At 48.3% G+C, this 16,286-nt stretch overlaps 8 protein-coding genes across 8 annotated transcripts; 4 read left to right on the plus strand and 4 right to left on the minus strand.

Moving 5' to 3' along the window:
* Positions 1-1,071: 1,071 nt before the first annotated feature.
* UA08_00725 (hypothetical protein) lies at positions 1,072-1,783 on the minus strand (the record flags this gene model as incomplete). The annotated part of the gene is made up of 3 exons (XM_020260563.1): positions 1,072-1,547; positions 1,609-1,675; positions 1,748-1,783. 3 exons carry the CDS (start codon positions 1,781-1,783, stop codon positions 1,072-1,074), a joined length of 579 nt encoding a protein of 192 aa, XP_020124288.1.
* An 817-nt stretch (positions 1,784-2,600) lies between these two features.
* Positions 2,601-3,314, plus strand: UA08_00726 (hypothetical protein; the record flags this gene model as incomplete). The annotated part of the gene is made up of 1 exon (XM_020260564.1): positions 2,601-3,314. The coding sequence occupies one exon, from the start codon at positions 2,601-2,603 to the stop codon at positions 3,312-3,314; it is 714 nt and encodes a 237-aa protein (XP_020124289.1).
* A 707-nt stretch (positions 3,315-4,021) lies between these two features.
* UA08_00727 (hypothetical protein) lies at positions 4,022-6,067 on the minus strand (the record flags this gene model as incomplete). The annotated part of the gene is made up of 1 exon (XM_020260565.1): positions 4,022-6,067. One exon carries the CDS (start codon positions 6,065-6,067, stop codon positions 4,022-4,024), a length of 2,046 nt encoding a protein of 681 aa, XP_020124290.1.
* Positions 6,068-6,904: 837 nt separating this feature from the next.
* UA08_00728 (hypothetical protein) lies at positions 6,905-9,214 on the plus strand (the record flags this gene model as incomplete). Its single annotated transcript, XM_020260566.1, has 2 exons — positions 6,905-7,561; positions 7,691-9,214. 2 exons carry the CDS (start codon positions 6,905-6,907, stop codon positions 9,212-9,214), a joined length of 2,181 nt encoding a protein of 726 aa, XP_020124402.1.
* Positions 9,215-10,318: 1,104 nt separating this feature from the next.
* UA08_00729 (hypothetical protein) lies at positions 10,319-10,944 on the plus strand (the record flags this gene model as incomplete). The annotated part of the gene is made up of 3 exons (XM_020260567.1): positions 10,319-10,371; positions 10,480-10,521; positions 10,590-10,944. The coding sequence occupies 3 exons, from the start codon at positions 10,319-10,321 to the stop codon at positions 10,942-10,944; spliced, it is 450 nt and encodes a 149-aa protein (XP_020124403.1).
* Positions 10,945-11,827: 883 nt separating this feature from the next.
* Positions 11,828-12,487, plus strand: UA08_00730 (hypothetical protein; the record flags this gene model as incomplete). The annotated part of the gene is made up of 3 exons (XM_020260569.1): positions 11,828-11,941; positions 12,008-12,194; positions 12,249-12,487. The coding sequence occupies 3 exons, from the start codon at positions 11,828-11,830 to the stop codon at positions 12,485-12,487; spliced, it is 540 nt and encodes a 179-aa protein (XP_020123873.1).
* Positions 12,488-13,077: 590 nt separating this feature from the next.
* On the minus strand, positions 13,078-14,190 carry UA08_00731 (hypothetical protein; the record flags this gene model as incomplete). Its single annotated transcript, XM_020260570.1, has 1 exon — positions 13,078-14,190. One exon carries the CDS (start codon positions 14,188-14,190, stop codon positions 13,078-13,080), a length of 1,113 nt encoding a protein of 370 aa, XP_020123872.1.
* Positions 14,191-14,865: 675 nt separating this feature from the next.
* UA08_00732 (hypothetical protein) lies at positions 14,866-16,065 on the minus strand (the record flags this gene model as incomplete). Its single annotated transcript, XM_020260571.1, has 2 exons — positions 14,866-15,727; positions 15,821-16,065. The coding sequence occupies 2 exons, from the start codon at positions 16,063-16,065 to the stop codon at positions 14,866-14,868; spliced, it is 1,107 nt and encodes a 368-aa protein (XP_020123871.1).
* Between the last annotated feature and the right edge of the window lie 221 nt (positions 16,066-16,286).

Genomic DNA, 16,286 nt, shown 5'->3' on the forward strand with positions numbered 1-16,286 from the left:
CAATCCTATTCTCCAGTAATCCAAGTTTCTGATGCCCAATTTCGTATTCCGGCATTTGGTCTGACTTCTTTTATGTATATTATAGGTATCGAGATCAAGCCGGAAATTCAACCACCACCTTGAAATCGAATTGAAATTTAAATCCTATATGGTAAGGTGCCTTTACAAATATGTTGGTCATGCAGGCCCATGACCGGAATGAGCGACTGGAGAGAGACACGTCAGGCCATGTCGATTTCGTCGAAATCAGGCCCGTGACTGCTATAAGGACGCTGTGAGGATCGATATTCAATGCTCCGAGGCTTTTGCTCAGCTCATGAAGAACTCGCTGATGACTCCCGTGGAAGAGCTTGAAGTTTTGGAGTCTTTAGACTTTGACACTATTTCGGTGCCGTTGTCCAGGCAAACACAGAGCAGATCATAAAACACGCTGTATTGGAGGATATACCACTGACACTGGCAGTGAATAAGCTCGACTGGCTGATTCTTGAGCTGAAACTGCCGCCGACTGACGCATGTGATGGAGCAAGTTGATAATTTGAGACATACCAGACTTGATATTCCTCAATGGAGTATTTGGATGGACTACCTTGTGGCATTGAAGGAGAAAAAAATACGGAGTGTGTTCGGTCTGTCTCTAATCGCTATGGGAGAGCAGCAACTTGGGCATAAATTATCCACTCGTGCATTTACAAGCGAGTAATCTGACTCGATAGCATAGCTGGCTTTTGTGAAGAGATTAGATTTCACGAGAAAAATTGCAATTCTCATTTTTTGATAATGATTTTTCGAAAAGCTCCCCGCACCAAGTTTCCGTAGCTTTCATGCAAAGAGATGGCCCGAATCCCGTCCACAAAAGATTCAACGTAGCGACTATCCCCCATAAAAGGAAATAAAAACACGAAGACTGAGCATAGCAAAGGAGAAATCCATTCCATTCAAAGCACAACTTTCCTCCCCCGCCACTTTCCTAACAGCCAAAAAATTCGAAATGATAAATCCCCCGGGATAACATTTCCGCATATCTTATGAAAGAAATAACCTGGAACAACCCCAAGGAAATTCAGGTATTTAGATTGCATCAAGTAGCTGGTATCCGCTAGCGTTTCCCTCGTAGTCGACAAAGTCTGACTCCTCAGGCGCATATGCAGGATCATCGCTGCTATCCCCGCCGTCGGAGCCGGTATCCTCGGGCATGTAAGCCGCCATGTTGAGGTGCTCAGCTGGCTTGCGGCTACGCTTCGAGGGTGTGGCCTGCTCCAAGTCTGCCAGGGTAAGGCTGTCATTGAGCTCGGCCTTGATATTGACCGGGGTGAAATTGCGCTCTGGTGTAGGCTCCGTTGCATCGCGCTTACGCTTGCTTCCGGCGCGGGAAGAGGTATCAGCAACCGAGCGAGGCGTGGGAGCCTTTCTGATACGCGGAGTCTTGGGGGTGGATGCAGGAGTTGCATCGGCAGCACCGCCATTGATGTCGGATTTTGCCAGCTTTTTCAGCTTGAAGATATGCTCGGAGATGGCGCGAGGAGTTGGTCTCTCATTGGCATTTGCTATGGTAAGAACTGTCAGCTAACTATGCGTAAGGTATAGAAGGTCTGGAAGTGTGCTCACGCCAAGTTTCAGCCAGCCATTTGTAGTTCATCGGTCCCTTGTAGGCGTCTAGGACGCGAAGGAAGAGCTGTGATATTCGATGAGCAGTAAGTCTTAGGACGGGGTAGAAATAAAGCAAAAAAAAAAAAAAAAAACATACCAGGCGCTCATTGGCCAATGTCCACTGCATAGGCATGTTTGCGTTGGTAGAAGTTCGCTGTTTTCAGTGATTTCAGGTAGAGAGGCAAGCGTTATTTGTCTTCTGAGGGAGGAGAAAGCAGAGAACAGAGCCTGGAGAAAATCTCAGGAGAGCCTCGAAGTGACAGAAGGTAACTTGAAGTACGCCTTGGTGAACAGTAAACAGGTGATAGAGTGAGCCTAGAGTGTGAAGAGGTGAAGCACAGAGGAAGAGTCCTGGGCGAAGTGAGCTCGAGCTAAAGATGAGAGTGGCTATGAGCCGACACACAGTCACTCACTGCTGCCTCGATGATATGGCTAATGGTGGTGGCTGGCGAGGCAAACAAGAAGTCTCAGAGCCTTTGTTTGCGAGGTGACACAATTCCTTTGTATTCTGCTCGTGTTTGGCAGTTCGGTGAGGGTGTTGACGGTGAATATCAAGTCCAGGCTCTTTCTATTCGTCCATACAAGGAGACAGGGCAACATGAAACATGCAGATAAACATAACAAAGAAGAAAAAGGTTTCATCCAGTTCTATACTTGGGATTGGGCGAGCGTCGTCTCTTCTCTTCGACCTGATCCACCACTGACAAACGGAGGGCTCGCTGTTCTTCTCTCCAACCACCATTCCTTACACTGAGATCATGCTTCACCGTTCTTCATAGGGAATGCCCAGTGCCTGTTGGACCTGCTCTCATTCTACTCCTTCTCACTCTGCTTGATCTTTGCTACAGACAAGAAACACTCAGTTCTCTCTCTTGGTACCAGTCTGGATTTTAGAAGACAATTCTATCATCCTCCATTCATCGCTTCGACCTCTCACGAAGTCCTTCGCAATGGTCAATTGGCAAAGCACGGACGCCGAGGTTCGTCTGATGGCATCGGTGTTTGCTGCGGAGCCGGGCTTCAGAGTATGCTTTTCCCTACGTCGAATCTACAACGCATCATCTGATGATAACAATATCATACAGCCAGATATCAAAACAATAGCCATTCTCTATGGTCGAGGGGCAACAGAGCACGCGATCAACCACCAGCTTCAAAAGGTCCGCAAACTGGCCAAATCCCTCACAGAAGAAGCACGCAAAAATGGAAGTCAGCTTCCACGAGGGATCCCTCAAACGCCCCGCATGTTTCGAACACCTCGCACACCACGAACCAGGTCTACTGGGAAGTCCAATGCCAGTCTGTCAAAAAGCAAGCTTCTCGACACCCCGTGCAAGACGGGCAAGCCAGTATTGAAACATGGGAATTCAGTAGTTGATCCCATTACCGTGGAAAGTGACGACGAGAGCGACAGCGACGGGAGATCTACCAAGAGCGTACCCGCAGACGACCAGGTCAAAAAAGAAGAAGATGAAGACGATAAAAAGGTTCGAGCTTTCACACCCGTGGTACCATTCAGGGGTTTTGGCCAGGCCTTCTTGAGTGGCGACTCTGGCCCGGTCCGTGTTAGCAGTCAGACAAACGGTTATGTTGATACTCCCAAGAAGCCGGCACAGACTCCTGCCAGTGGATACAGCTACGACATGATTGCCGATTACATGTGACTGGCCTGATGAAGAAGATAAATCGGGAAGACGGGAAGACGGGAAATTTTGTTGGTTATGAGAAGGAAGAGTTTAGTCATGAGCGATGTGTAGTAGCTAGTTTGCTCGAAAACACGAGGTTGAAGAGACATTTCAGAAGGCGTACGATATCAATCAAATGTTTCCCAGGGCTGCTTCGCTTCATAATCCATTAATAGAGTGACCGAACAAGAAGGGCTTTATATTCTGGCTAAGGACGACTCACTAGGCTTGTTTGGAGCCCGTATTGTTACATTCGTCCAGTGCCTAGAATTCTCTTTTCAGCTTGAAACTATACATATGGAATGATTCTTCATTTGACACCTGTCTAAGCATGTTTTGATTAACTAAACAAGTGTTGCAATTTGTCGTAAAAGTTTGATGGAATAGGAACATCATCGACGGTTTCCCCGTGCACTTGAGGGCGTGGAGATGGAGGGAAAAGAGAAAATCAAAATGACATTTGCCGCCCTCAGCCAGATAATCTTACAATGAATGTCGCTTTTGAGATAAATTTCCGACGGGGTAACTCCATTTGGCCAAAACGCCTCCCGTCAATAAACTCCGCTGAACAAAGAGGCGAACTCAACTGAATTAACGCGAATAGAGAAAAAAAAAAAAAATTTGAACCGGCTCGTGAGATTTCGAAGATCAACAGGATATGCGCGATGGTACCTTTTGGAAAAAATTCACCACGCGTGTCTGTCATTTTCTGGCTCCCAATCTTCTCCCTCCCAATCTTCATCACCACTCTGCTCCGAATCTAGAAAGTCACCCTCGCTGAATTGGGTATCGGCGGGCCTCAAATTGTCTATTCTTAATGACACGACGTCACACATTCCCTGGACATAACCTTCTTTGCTCTCGGCTATCTTCTCTTCATCGCTGTCCGCATTGCGATCTCTCTCTTCATCATCGTCGTCGTTATCATCAACTTCTGATAGTCGCTGCATAGCCAACCGAGCACTTTGCCGGTGCGAGAATCTCTGGCCACAAGCCCCTAAAGAGGCATGCTCGAGGTCGGAGTTGACTGCTGTATTGGGATCGGGTGGTTTATCTCTCCGGAGGAAAGTATGCTCCAGTTTATTTATCCATTGTCGACGGAATGAAGCTCTGTCCTGCCAGCCCATATGTACTGTGGCGCTAATGACAATTCTTCGCAAATCCTTAAGATCTGGGGCCGCATTAACGAGAGAAGTTAAAAACGTCGCTGCTCGTGGTTTATCCCATTGGCGCAATTGCAGCAACTCTAGTTCTTGCAGTGCTCCAGGCCAAGTTGGGACCTCATCAGCCTTGAGAAGACTGTTGAAATGAGGCATTCCGTTATAATGCGGGGGCCAGTTGTGCATAAGTAAGTCAACGGAAAGCCTTTCTAGATTCGGGCATGCGTCTTTCAAAATTGTCATGAATGACATATTAAGATGTCGGTTGTGCTTAAGAACCAATTCACGCAAAGAACCCCCATGATTGTTCAAAAACCCCACGAAAGCTATTGTGCCAACCTCGTCACAGTTGTCAAGAGTCAATGAGCTTAATTTCGATGGCATAGAAAGGAAAAGTAGTTCATTGACTGCGGTACAATCAGTGAACGTTACCGATTGTAGATTCGGGAGCCGACACAAGGCGTCACCCAATCCCGTTTCAATTATGTCCTCGAGTGCTTCAGGGTATTCACTTGTTCCATCACCTGAAGGGATGTGGAAAAAATTCAAATGGCGGATAGCTTGGAACGGTGGTTCGACATGGTGTTTTAGCATGCTGTCAATAATTGACTGTGGCTCCATATATCGACAATTCCAGTCAAAGGTATGAAGACGAACATTGCACTTTTTCAGTGTGTCAAACAACGACACGGGGTAGTTCCACCGGAGAGTAGGTTCTGACCAGGCCAGAGGGGATTTACCGTCAAGCTGATCAAACAGTCGAAGTGTCTTGAGATGTGGCACTTTCTGTATGAGTTTGCAAAGATCGAAATAACCGTATGTTGGCCCTGTTTTGTACATCAAGGTAAGGCGTACATCTATAAGAAGCTCCTGTACCTTGGAAGCGTAGTTGATGGATAAGCTCTCGACAGGTTGAGACAAGAGATAAAGAACCTTATGGGCCTTCAACGAAGACACGAGCGGTGGGGTGTGGTATAAAGCGCTCAATGCTGGCTCTGCAAAGGCGCGACATAGCAAGGCAACATCCAAGAGCTTTTTTGTCGGATTAGCATGAGAACCTTGTCTTGAGTCGGCCAGTGGATGAAACGCATGCAGGAAAATACTAAGAAGAATGTGATATGGCAGGGTGTGCCAAGGAGGTGCCGATTCATTCACATCGGTGATAGTCGTCGGGCCGGTTGAAGAGTCGGCATGTCGACGCTTTCGAGGCGATTGCACAGTAGTTTTCTTTCTTTTGGACGGCGACGCTTGCTGTACAGTCGACCGAGAAGGCCGAGGAGAGGATTGCGTGTTTGCGCTGGTCGTGACCATTTCGGGATAGCGAGAAATAACGCGGTCCAAGTCTTCGTCGGAGGACGGCTCTCTGTATGTTCGGGGGGCCTGGGTTGCACGCTTGGGGCGGTTATTTCGATTGACACTCGCACGGCGAGGACTCGCCCGCTGGTCGTGCTCGTCCTCACTCGACTCGGACGATGAGCTTTCGTTGTACGATCTGATTTGACGCCTGCTGCTACGGACAGGGCGAGAAGGCGTCCCCACCGCAGCAGCCGCGGCCTGCGTCGAAGAAGCCATTTATAGGTAGGTAGCTTATGCCAACGGGGCCAGTGAGTCGAGGTGTCGGCCAGAAGTGGGGCGGGCGTCGACTAAGGCTCTAGCTTGTGCGGTGCAGTGCAGCTCGTCCTCGACAGTGCATCATATTACATGGTTTGTGCGACGGTGCGAGCGAGAAACGATGGCGGGCGTTCTGAGCGTAGGGATAAAGAGACGTCTGGTCGAAGGGACAACCTGGAGACAAGAACAGCGGGCGTTGCACGAACAAAATGCTTTGGGAAGGAAGGCGCGGACCCGTGATCCTCCTTATCGATTAGATAGCAGATAGCAGCCGACTGCTTATCGCGGCCGGGGTTCACGTGACTGCCGGGCGATCCGATCGGCCAAACCAAAAAAGCCAAAACTGAAGGAAGGAAGCGAAAGTTAAGGAGGCAGCTGCGACTTTCCCTTCGGGATGGGCAGCGGCAAGCCCCGCCTCTTAAAATAGAAAATCAGGGGACTAGTCCACTCTAGTATGGCACGTAGTATGGCCGGCCGTCCGTGCTTCGACCTCCTCCTCCTCTTCGCGTACTCTTTCTTTCGTCCGTCCGTCCCATCCATTCATTTATTCATTCATTCAAGGTGTCGCGTCTTTCCCACCACAGCGGCAATGCCATCGCGCGCTGGCTATAGTGCTACATATTTGATGCCATTAATGCCCCTTTCACCGGTACGCTTCTGTTGATTAAACTTGCTGCGCGCGCAACACTTCGCTTCCCATCATCAGAGATCGCGGCAACTATCATTAGGCACCCGGCGCACCCTTCAATTCTCTTTTTCGCAGCTGAATAGAATAGAACGCGGGAAATTTAACAGATTATGGAGTCTCCCTTCAAGCCTCCAGCGCCGCAGCCCGCCGACGCGGGTAATGCTGTTGTGATCCAACAGTTTGCCAGGTACCCGCCAATTTTTGATTCCCCATTACGCAGTGCCTCCCCAGGAAGTGCAAAGAGCAGGCTTGCTGCTTCCCTGTCTCCGCCATTACGGCGCAAAGACACGCCTCGCAGCTTACAGTCGTCGCCCAGAGGGCCGCTGTCCGGCGGGACAATGCCGCCCTCGGGATTGCGCGCTGGCATGTCCATGTCGCCTCCGGCGACCGAGATAGACCCTCGCCCAGCTACTGCTGCTAGGGATTCTGAGATGGACACCGACAGGGACGCCGAGCGTCGGGAACTGCCTCCCCGAGAGGTCACCGATGAATCAATCGACGACGCTTACGTGTCGTTTATCATGTACTGCAATCCAAATGTGCCAGCATCTGCTGATACAAGCGAGCTACGGAAGACTTTCCGAGCGCCGCCTCGCAGTGATGGCAAAAACTTTAGTATTTTTGTTCTGTGGGAGTTGATTCGAAAGTTGGATAGCAAAGAACTCAAAACTTGGATTCAATTAGCCATTGAGTTAGGTGTCGAGCCTCCCTCTATGGAAAAAAAACAGAGTACTCAGAAGGTGCAGCAATATGCTGTTCGATTAAAGGTAAGTCTCATTGTCTTCGATACTAATGGACCGGGCCGTGTTAATTAAATGCAGCGTTGGATGCGTGCCATGCATGTAGACGCATTCTTTGAATATCTCCTTGGCCATGATCATATCTACTATAAACAGCTCCCCCTATCCCACGCCCCTGCAAGTGAGGACCGGGACGGTGTTCCTCTAGAAGAAGATCTTGCTCTGAGGGCACTCGTTCCCGAATGGAAGCCGAAGCGAGGCAGGAAGCGAGCAGAAGACAGAGAAAGAGAGGAATCCCGGTTCCCTAAACGACCACAGTTAGACACATCAATGGGTATTCTTGACAGCAACAGCTTGGCTGCCCATGCGGCTAATTTTCCGCAAAGTGCTATCCCATTTAGTGCTTTCCCGGACGAAGTTGATGCACCAAATGACCCTTGGGTTGCAGCGGCATCGTCATTTGGTGCTGATCATAATGCTGATTCCATTCACGGCCAAGATCTTCGCTGGAGACCCTTTGACAAAGATGGCTCTCCTCCTAGATTTCCACGGTCCGCAGTTATACCAAGGAATAATCTAACCGAGACAACATCCTCTGGTGTAGGTCCGCGCTCTGCGTTAACACCATTATCTGGAGAAAAGTCGCGCAATCGACGACGACACGGTCCGGCTGTCTCTTCCGCATGGCCAAACAGTGCAGGGACAATGACAGGAAAAATTCGAGGACGCCCGCCAAATCGCGGGTCTGCTCCCGGTGGCCCATTTTCTTCATTTCCTGTAAACCCTGCGAGAGGGGACGTGGCGAGCGTACAATCTTCTCCCGCTATTGGGATTGAGCAAGGTCCATTTGGACTGCCACGCCATTCTCTCGGCCACCTAAACACCAGGCCAGATAGATTACAATTACACGTTCCACAAATAAACGGCCGTCCTATTCGCTTGGCTACTCCACCGACTGTGATGCTCAACGGCACAAACGAAATTTCAAATAACTCGAATATGTTCTCAGGACGCCGTGACTCTGCTGCAACATCAAATGACTTTGACGACACTTCGTCCCTACCGTCGGGTCAAGCTGCGAAAATCTCCATAGACGAGGTGACTCGGGCTGTGGCTGGTGTGATCACGCAGTCAAAGCCCATCGGCCGAAATACACCCATCGAAGCGGATGAGGCCCGCTCTCTCGCATATGCGGCGGTACAGAGAATCTCTACTACATATGCCATGCTACCGGCAGACTCGATTGTCATGTTCTGTGCCTTGTACTTTGGTGTCGCGCACAAACTAGGTTTGACCGGCGTATCTCCAGCAACTATAACTGTCAAGATACCCGAAGCCGCAGAAGATAGCTCTTTGGATACCGGCGCACAACCCGGGCAAGCCTATTCTCTCATCATAGAAAGCCAAGCGGGACAAGCTTTCAAATTTAGCAACACTCTAAGTGATCTGACACTTGCGTCCATTGACACGGAACAAACTATGAAAGGGAACAATGAAAGTGCAGGATTCCAGTCAGATGAAGAGGAGTCCTTGAATGACGATTTTGTCGGCGGAGGTTCGACTGACGAAGGGAATTGGAAGCAACGTTATTTACGGCTACGACAACAGGTGCGTCGCAAAGAGGCCGCTTTGCGAGAATATAAGAAAAGTATTTTGGAATCTGTCATGGCAGATTTCTAGACATTAATCTGTGGTTAGCTAGCTATGACATACGATAGATACCCTCTTATGTTTCTTGTATTTCATGCCATGATGTATTGACGATATATTTGATTGCTCTTTTAGTAGTAAACAAAACAAACATCTGAGTTTTGGATTTTGTATGAAAAATATGCATCATGGTATTCCTTCCTACCCTTAAGTACGAGAAAACCCATCGTGGCAAAACTAGGCCTACAGACGTAGTCGCCTTGATATGGTTGAAACTCTAATGAAGCACGGAGCAAAGCTGATGGAAAAGGATGGGAATCACGACGAATGCTATTCACCGTTTATATAGAGCTTCGTCGAGAAAAGGGATTCACTAGGGCGAAGAGATGTTGAACGATTATGTAAAGGGTAATGCATCTTTTACTCCTCTGATATGTTTGCCATCTTTCTGAGGCTCCAAGGCACGTGCTGCATGAACGGGCAAACCCGTGATCTCTTCCTGTTGCCAACCACCTCCTGACTACCAACCAGCCCATTGGATATCTCGGAGACCAGCCACCGGGCACTCATCAGGACCACGGCATATGAAAGAGACTGGATCCCTCTCGTGACTGATTCCACTTTTCAAGACATCGAATGGCCGCCAGCCATCAGACAGAGAGAATTGGCTTTGTTCTTCCTGATTGGAATGACTTGCAAAGTATGCAGGCCAGGCTACTTCTTTCGATTGCTACAATATCCAAAGACAGGATAGCTGGTGTGCTTGGAAAACTGATACGAGGGTTATTAGGGCATTTCAACGGGTAAGCTGTCACTACCACACTATATAAATATTACTTCTCCTTCCCCATCCTCCTGTTTCTTTTTCTTCTACTACTACAACCTCATAGTTACCTTTATCTCAACTCATCCTTAGCTCAGAGCGTTTTTCACCTGCCTGGCCTTCCCCTTCTCGCTCCAGTCTGAGAGCCCCTGTTCTACCCAACATCGTTCTCTGCTTAACAGCTATCAGTTTGTAGTTGTGTTGCTTCTATCTTGGACGCCATCAATCACATCATAGAGGCTTACGTATATCGCATGAAGCAGGTTCTCAAATCCAACAGTATCTTCAAGAGACAGCATTACTCACCCAAAATGGCTGCACGCGCCAATGTCACTGACGACGAGCATATCGTCTTTCTTCTTTCGTGCGTTCGCAACTCCAATGCTGGACAGGCAAGTCACATCAAATGCCATAAAAAAAAGCCCGCAAACACGCTTCCTAGGTACTAATAATGATAACAGGTCAATTTCAGCAATGTCGCAAAGGAGTGCCAAATCGTGAGCGTTGGAGCTGCGTAAGATACCTCCCCATATCCCCCTTATGTGCGTTGCTCATATGCTAATACTTGAATATAACATAAAGTGCAAAACGCTTTTCTCGCCTTAACAAAAAATACTGCGACGGTGCGGCAGCAACGGATAATCATGAAAACGGTTCTGCTGAAGACACTGCCCAGTCCAAACCTGCACCAAAGACCGCCACCACCAAGAAAGCTAATGCTAGTGGGAAAGGCGCCTTGAAAGCCGAAAAGGCGTCGAAGTCTGCCCCAGCTACTGCTCCGCTTGCTACGGGTGTTACGAAGAAACGATCCAGCAATAAGAAAAGCCAATTTACGACTGCCCCCGATGACCAACTTATTAAGTCAGAGGAAGGACTCGAGGATGAACCAGAGGACATGTCAGCTTTTTTCAATGCGGGGATGGCCCCCTATCTCTAAGTAAGAGGTAGGAAGCTGTTACTATGTAATGCCGGCCTTTTACATATGCAAAAGAGTGCGTGCTTGCTTACAGTGATGGAAACCGAAAAAACAACGTGATAGACAATCCTGCATCTTTGCAGGTAAAACTAGGAACCGAAGATCTTCTGATTCATTGGTTGCGTTTGGGGATAGGATGATGCATTGCTTTTATTTTCCAATTTCGTCTTTTCTAGCTAGGTTATCTCGAATTCAAGAAGGGAATTTGCATTTTTTGGCAGCACTACTCTTGAATCACACAAAATCAAGAAGTCTACGTAGTCCCAAAGTCCTCGTCTAGCCACTGATCATCAGTACGAAGAATTTTCAGAACAGTAGCCCACGTATTCTCTTGGATCACCTCAGTATTCGACGGATTTGAGCCTTCTATCCCGCCATATTTCTTTCTCTACGCTTCACCCACTCTCTGTGAGACGACCTCAGTCTCCAGCCTTCAAATTTCAATATCCTTCCTAACTAAGTAACTAGCAAGGCTTTGTCTCTTTTTCTCTTCTCTGGACCACTTCCAGACCCCCAACCACCTGGACCAGTGAGCTCAGTGAGAAGAAGACCACGGCGCTAGTGAGGCATAAATAGCCTGCTCATCCCCTGGCCCAACTTTCTTCTTCCTTATTTTTTTTTTCTCTTCGTCTCTATACTTCATCTCTTCCTCGTGCACACCACGTACTACAATTATCGCCTTACCTCCCGGTCATCTCGCTATATCGGATTAGATCAGCCAAATACAGCTCGCTCCAAGCATTTCCCAAGGTATTTACATGACCAATGCTTCACACCAATTCCGATCCCTCTCGCACTAACAGTATCAGTTTCTCAACACACGCAAACTCTACATTCACTCAAAATGCCTCCAAAGAAAGCAGTGACCGAAGCCGCTACCGCTAAAGGCGAAGGTCTCAAGCCCGAGGAGACTCAATTCGTGTTCGAATGCCTCAAAGCCTTTGGTGATGATGGCGTGGTAAGTACCCAATCTACTTTCTTTTTCCCTGACATCCATCGGCTTACATATCTCTTTCTCTGCTAGATGGATTTCAGCGTCCTGTCCAGAGCAGCAGGACATACCAACCTCATGTCGACCAAAAACGCTTTCAATCGCTACAAGAAAAGATACGGCTTTGGCAACATACCCACCAAGATAGGCGCTGGTCACGTTGCTGCGAAGCCTGATGTCGACGATGGCGACGAGAGCGTCTTGCCTTCCATTGAAACAGGTGTGTTCAATGTTTTTTCTACCTTTGCGTTACTCTTCTAACCGATTCAAACAGATGCCTTGAAGCCCAAGAGCAACGGAAGCAAAGTCACCAAAAAACGCGGTCGTCCAGCTGCCAAAGCTACTACTGCTGGTAGCACTGCTGGTTTGTCTTCGAAGAAGAAAACCGCAGCAGTATCCAAGGGATCCTCGTCCATCAATGATGCCAGTGATGAGGATAATATCACTGAAGAAGACAACGCTCCCGCTTCTGCTGACGTTAAAGAAGTGGAGGGAGGAGACGATACCGATTGAGTTTTGAAGTTTGCCGATCTCAGAAGAAATTTCCACCAAACTGTCTCTTATGGAGAGGACATCAAGGATAGTTACCCGACTTGAATTCTCTGACTACAATACCTACATCTTGGGCGAGGATATCGATGACATGAAGTTGGGGTCTATCAGGAGATTGGAAGAACGCGCAATAGGTAGAATTGCCATTTGGTTAGAAGGTCGAGAAATTAATGAGTTCAAAGCCGTGTTTTTCTTATAGGTCTTCCCTTCTTTTTGAGTCAGTCAACATAGCAAATTGCAATGCCTCGGTGCGTAGTATGTTTGTCTATGGTTTCAACCCTGAGAGCACATGTCTCTCGCATTGTAAAGGGGCTAACATATTGAATTGACATGTACACCTTTAAGTTGCCTTTCTTAGATGTAAATTGTTGGTCTTTGGCATGGTATAGGTATTAGATTTGTCTAGGCAATTCGCCAGATTATATTCTTTACTAGCATTATGAAAATCAAGTATAATTGCGGCTTCAGAGAGGAAGAAAGAAGAAAGAAAGACCAGCAATGCTATCAACATCCATGGATCCAGCTAGTCCAAGATTACAGAAACTTCCCACCTAAACTAAGGCCGCAATCCCCATCTCACACTCTTCTATGGCTATCTTCAACTCCTCGGGGTCTTCTCCACGCTCTTTCATGACCCACAACAAGGTATCAACAAATGTCTCCCCATTATTCTTGAACCAGTCCCCCAGCGAATGCACATACGATTCCACATGTTCCTTCAAAGGGGCATGGTCTCGCAGCCAGAGCACTTGCGCTGGATTAAGCTTGAGCATGTCTTGCACAACATAATAATGTGGAATCTCGTCACCCCATCCCTCTTGGCCGGGATCATGAAAAAAATCACTACGAAGTTTAGCTGCGAATGTTGTTGATGAGGACGACTTCGCTAATGACGATGAGGCATGGTCGTTCTGATAATGGCTATGGAACGGCATATCCGAGTTTGAGCAGCTGTTGCCAGGAAGACCAAAGTAAGATCCCGTAGATAGATTGGACCTTTCTGGGCGGTAATTCAGATGAATATTGAAGGACAGTGGATTCGTATTCTCCGGGTAGCGCTTATGGAACTTGCGTTGGATGCTGCCGTTGCTCGGGCAGATGTGGTTCTGCACCACATCCTGAATGACCATGCGCACATCTTCGATCTCGGCTAGCTCTGGCGTTGACCAGTTATGCAGTAACTGTGCTCGTTCGGTCACAATAGATAGCAAACGACGTGAAAATCGGTCATAGTGACTAGAATAGAACGCGCGATCGTAGAGCCACAAACGGTAGATCGCACGACGAAGACGGAAGCGTTCGTCATCCGTCAGTAGCCGCCTATTTTCATAGTCCGACTTCCATTTCTTCAGTGGATAGATAGATTCCCACTTCTGTGCTACGCGGCCAATTTGAACCACCTGCTTGAGCAGCGCATCCGACAAGGAGGCTCCACGAATGAGATGGGCGGGTTGGCTCGCATTCTGTGTGATGATTTGGATGATGTCAGACATAGGACCAAACTCTGAATCCGCGGCGTCCATGAGAATGGAAACTTTTGAAGAAGAAGCGAAAATACGACGAAGCCGACGGTTGGTGGCAGCTAAATGCAGAGCGTCGGAGATAGAATTGCAGGAGCGGAAAACTTGGAGCAAAAGCTCCGTTGGAAGATCTAGTAAGTTCATCGTGATAATGCAATATCTTGAGAAGAGATTTAGTTAGCACGGGCTAGAATGAAGGAGCATTGGAGCCTACCTAGTAAGGAGTATTTGTCTAATAAGCAGTGTTCGAGATCTGGATATCGGCGAAATGATATTGAAGCAATCTGTCAAAGAGAAGATATATGTATATGAATGTCTCAAGGGATGAGAACGAGAGCCGGCGGCTTCGAGCGTCGAAATGGCGCGCCCAAAGCCGTCACAGTGATACCTAATAGCCTACTTGAAGACGACCCCTTCCTTGGGGCTTTCAAGAGTGCCAAATGGTGTGCAAATCATGGTCTTTGACACAGTGGTCCGAAGACAACGGGCCTGCAGGCCTGAAGGGCCGCTGGTGGTATGGACAGCCATAGCTTGCTGGGTTGTTGTGGGAGAGAGGGCGGCTTGTCAGCTGGATTTATATACGATGGGGGTGCCAAGTCTCCGGGGTTTCTTATGTAAGCAGCGATGAGCCCTTCGGTCACGTGTGCATAGTTGGCTGTTCGATTGCCAGCGCATCGATGGAAGAAGATGGGAGGTTATGAAAGAGAGAAGGAAAGAATGAATGAATGACGGTAACTTTTTGATATCTATGTATGTGTCAGACAAACGCCTCCAACGCCCACCAAGTACAGATGCCGCGACAGATCTATCTCCCTACGCTCAAGCAAACACCTCCCTTGTGTCCAACGCATCTCTCTCCCTTCCCTCTTTGCCCAGACCGAGCGTGGATCTCTTCGCCTCGTGGCCGGTCTGCATGTCGCGACGTTGCGCATACCGACTAGCCTTTTCGAGGCGGGTATCGCGACGTACTTGGTTCGGGCTGACATACTCCTTGTTCTCGTAGATCACAGGCCCACCAAAACTACCCTCGAGAATGACGATTGGAGTGAGAACAAAACGCGGGCCAATTTCAACGAGTGAGACCTCCGGGCCACCAATGCCCTTGTCCTTGCTCTTCGCAGATTTCTTATCGTCCCCATCTTCCGTTTCTTTGCTGCTGCCCTTGCCCGCCTCCGACTCCCGGATTTCGTAGACTCTGATCCAAATCTTGCCATCGACACCAAAGACACCGATGATGCGATCAACAAACGGTTTCATCCCCTTGACTCCGCGCTTGGGTACACAAAAGACTTTGCGGAGCATCTCTCGGATGAGCCCACGGTACTCTGTGCCAGTATGACCGACTGCCTCAGGGCCCTTTTCGTCGAACGACTTGTCAAAGACGACAACGCCGCGGCCTCCTTTCAAGCAGTTTCCGGCAAACCCAGTGCCCATCTCGCCCATGGTATGAAGATTAGTAACCGAAAACTTGATTGTAGGCCCATTGGGTGGGCGAGAGAGCCAGAGATATAGATCCTGACCGCGCTTGCGGGCCTCGAGGAAAAACACGACATTGCAGGAATGCAACTCTGCGAGCGAGTTGAGGAGGTTATTATATCCACCGCTTTTCTTCGTATCTAATTTATTCTCTTTATGCGTATGGGGAAGCAGTGCAGTCAGATCGGAAAGGAGATACCGGTGTCTAAAAAGATCTTTTATTAGCAATTGAGCGAAAAATAATGGTGAGAATAATAATTAGACAGCCATAGGAGCGAGCGCATCGGGGAGAGCATACCGATGTGTAACACCTCGCGAGGTGAGCATCAAGACACGAGTCTTCGGCATAAAGCCATCTTTGATACTCTGCAGTTGGCTCGCGGCATTTGCTTGATTATCTTCTCCTTCGTCGTCGTCTTCATCGCTCTCATCACTTGTATCTTCGATCAAATCGTTCATATCAATGTCCTCATCATCATCCAACTCGTCGTTGACGGGACGCTCCTGCTTCTTCTTCGATATCGATTTATATACAGACGCCATTTTGTCTCGTAATCTCGTCTAGAGATATTCGAGAAGCGGGGGGAAAAAAAGATAGAAAGAGTGTAGTCAACGTACTTTGATCTTGTCCGCTTTTTTTTTTTGCTGGAGATGAACATGGCAGAACTTTTTTTTTTGGTGCACATGGTCTCACCGCCTGGGACTAGTGACCCACACAGTTAGTTTGCGTCGATATCATTGGCGAATCACTGCATATCAACAAG

Source organism: Talaromyces atroroseus (assembly GCF_001907595.1).
Source record: "Talaromyces atroroseus strain IBT 11181 chromosome Unknown scaffold_0, whole genome shotgun sequence".
NCBI lineage: Eukaryota > Fungi > Ascomycota > Eurotiomycetes > Eurotiales > Trichocomaceae > Talaromyces > Talaromyces atroroseus.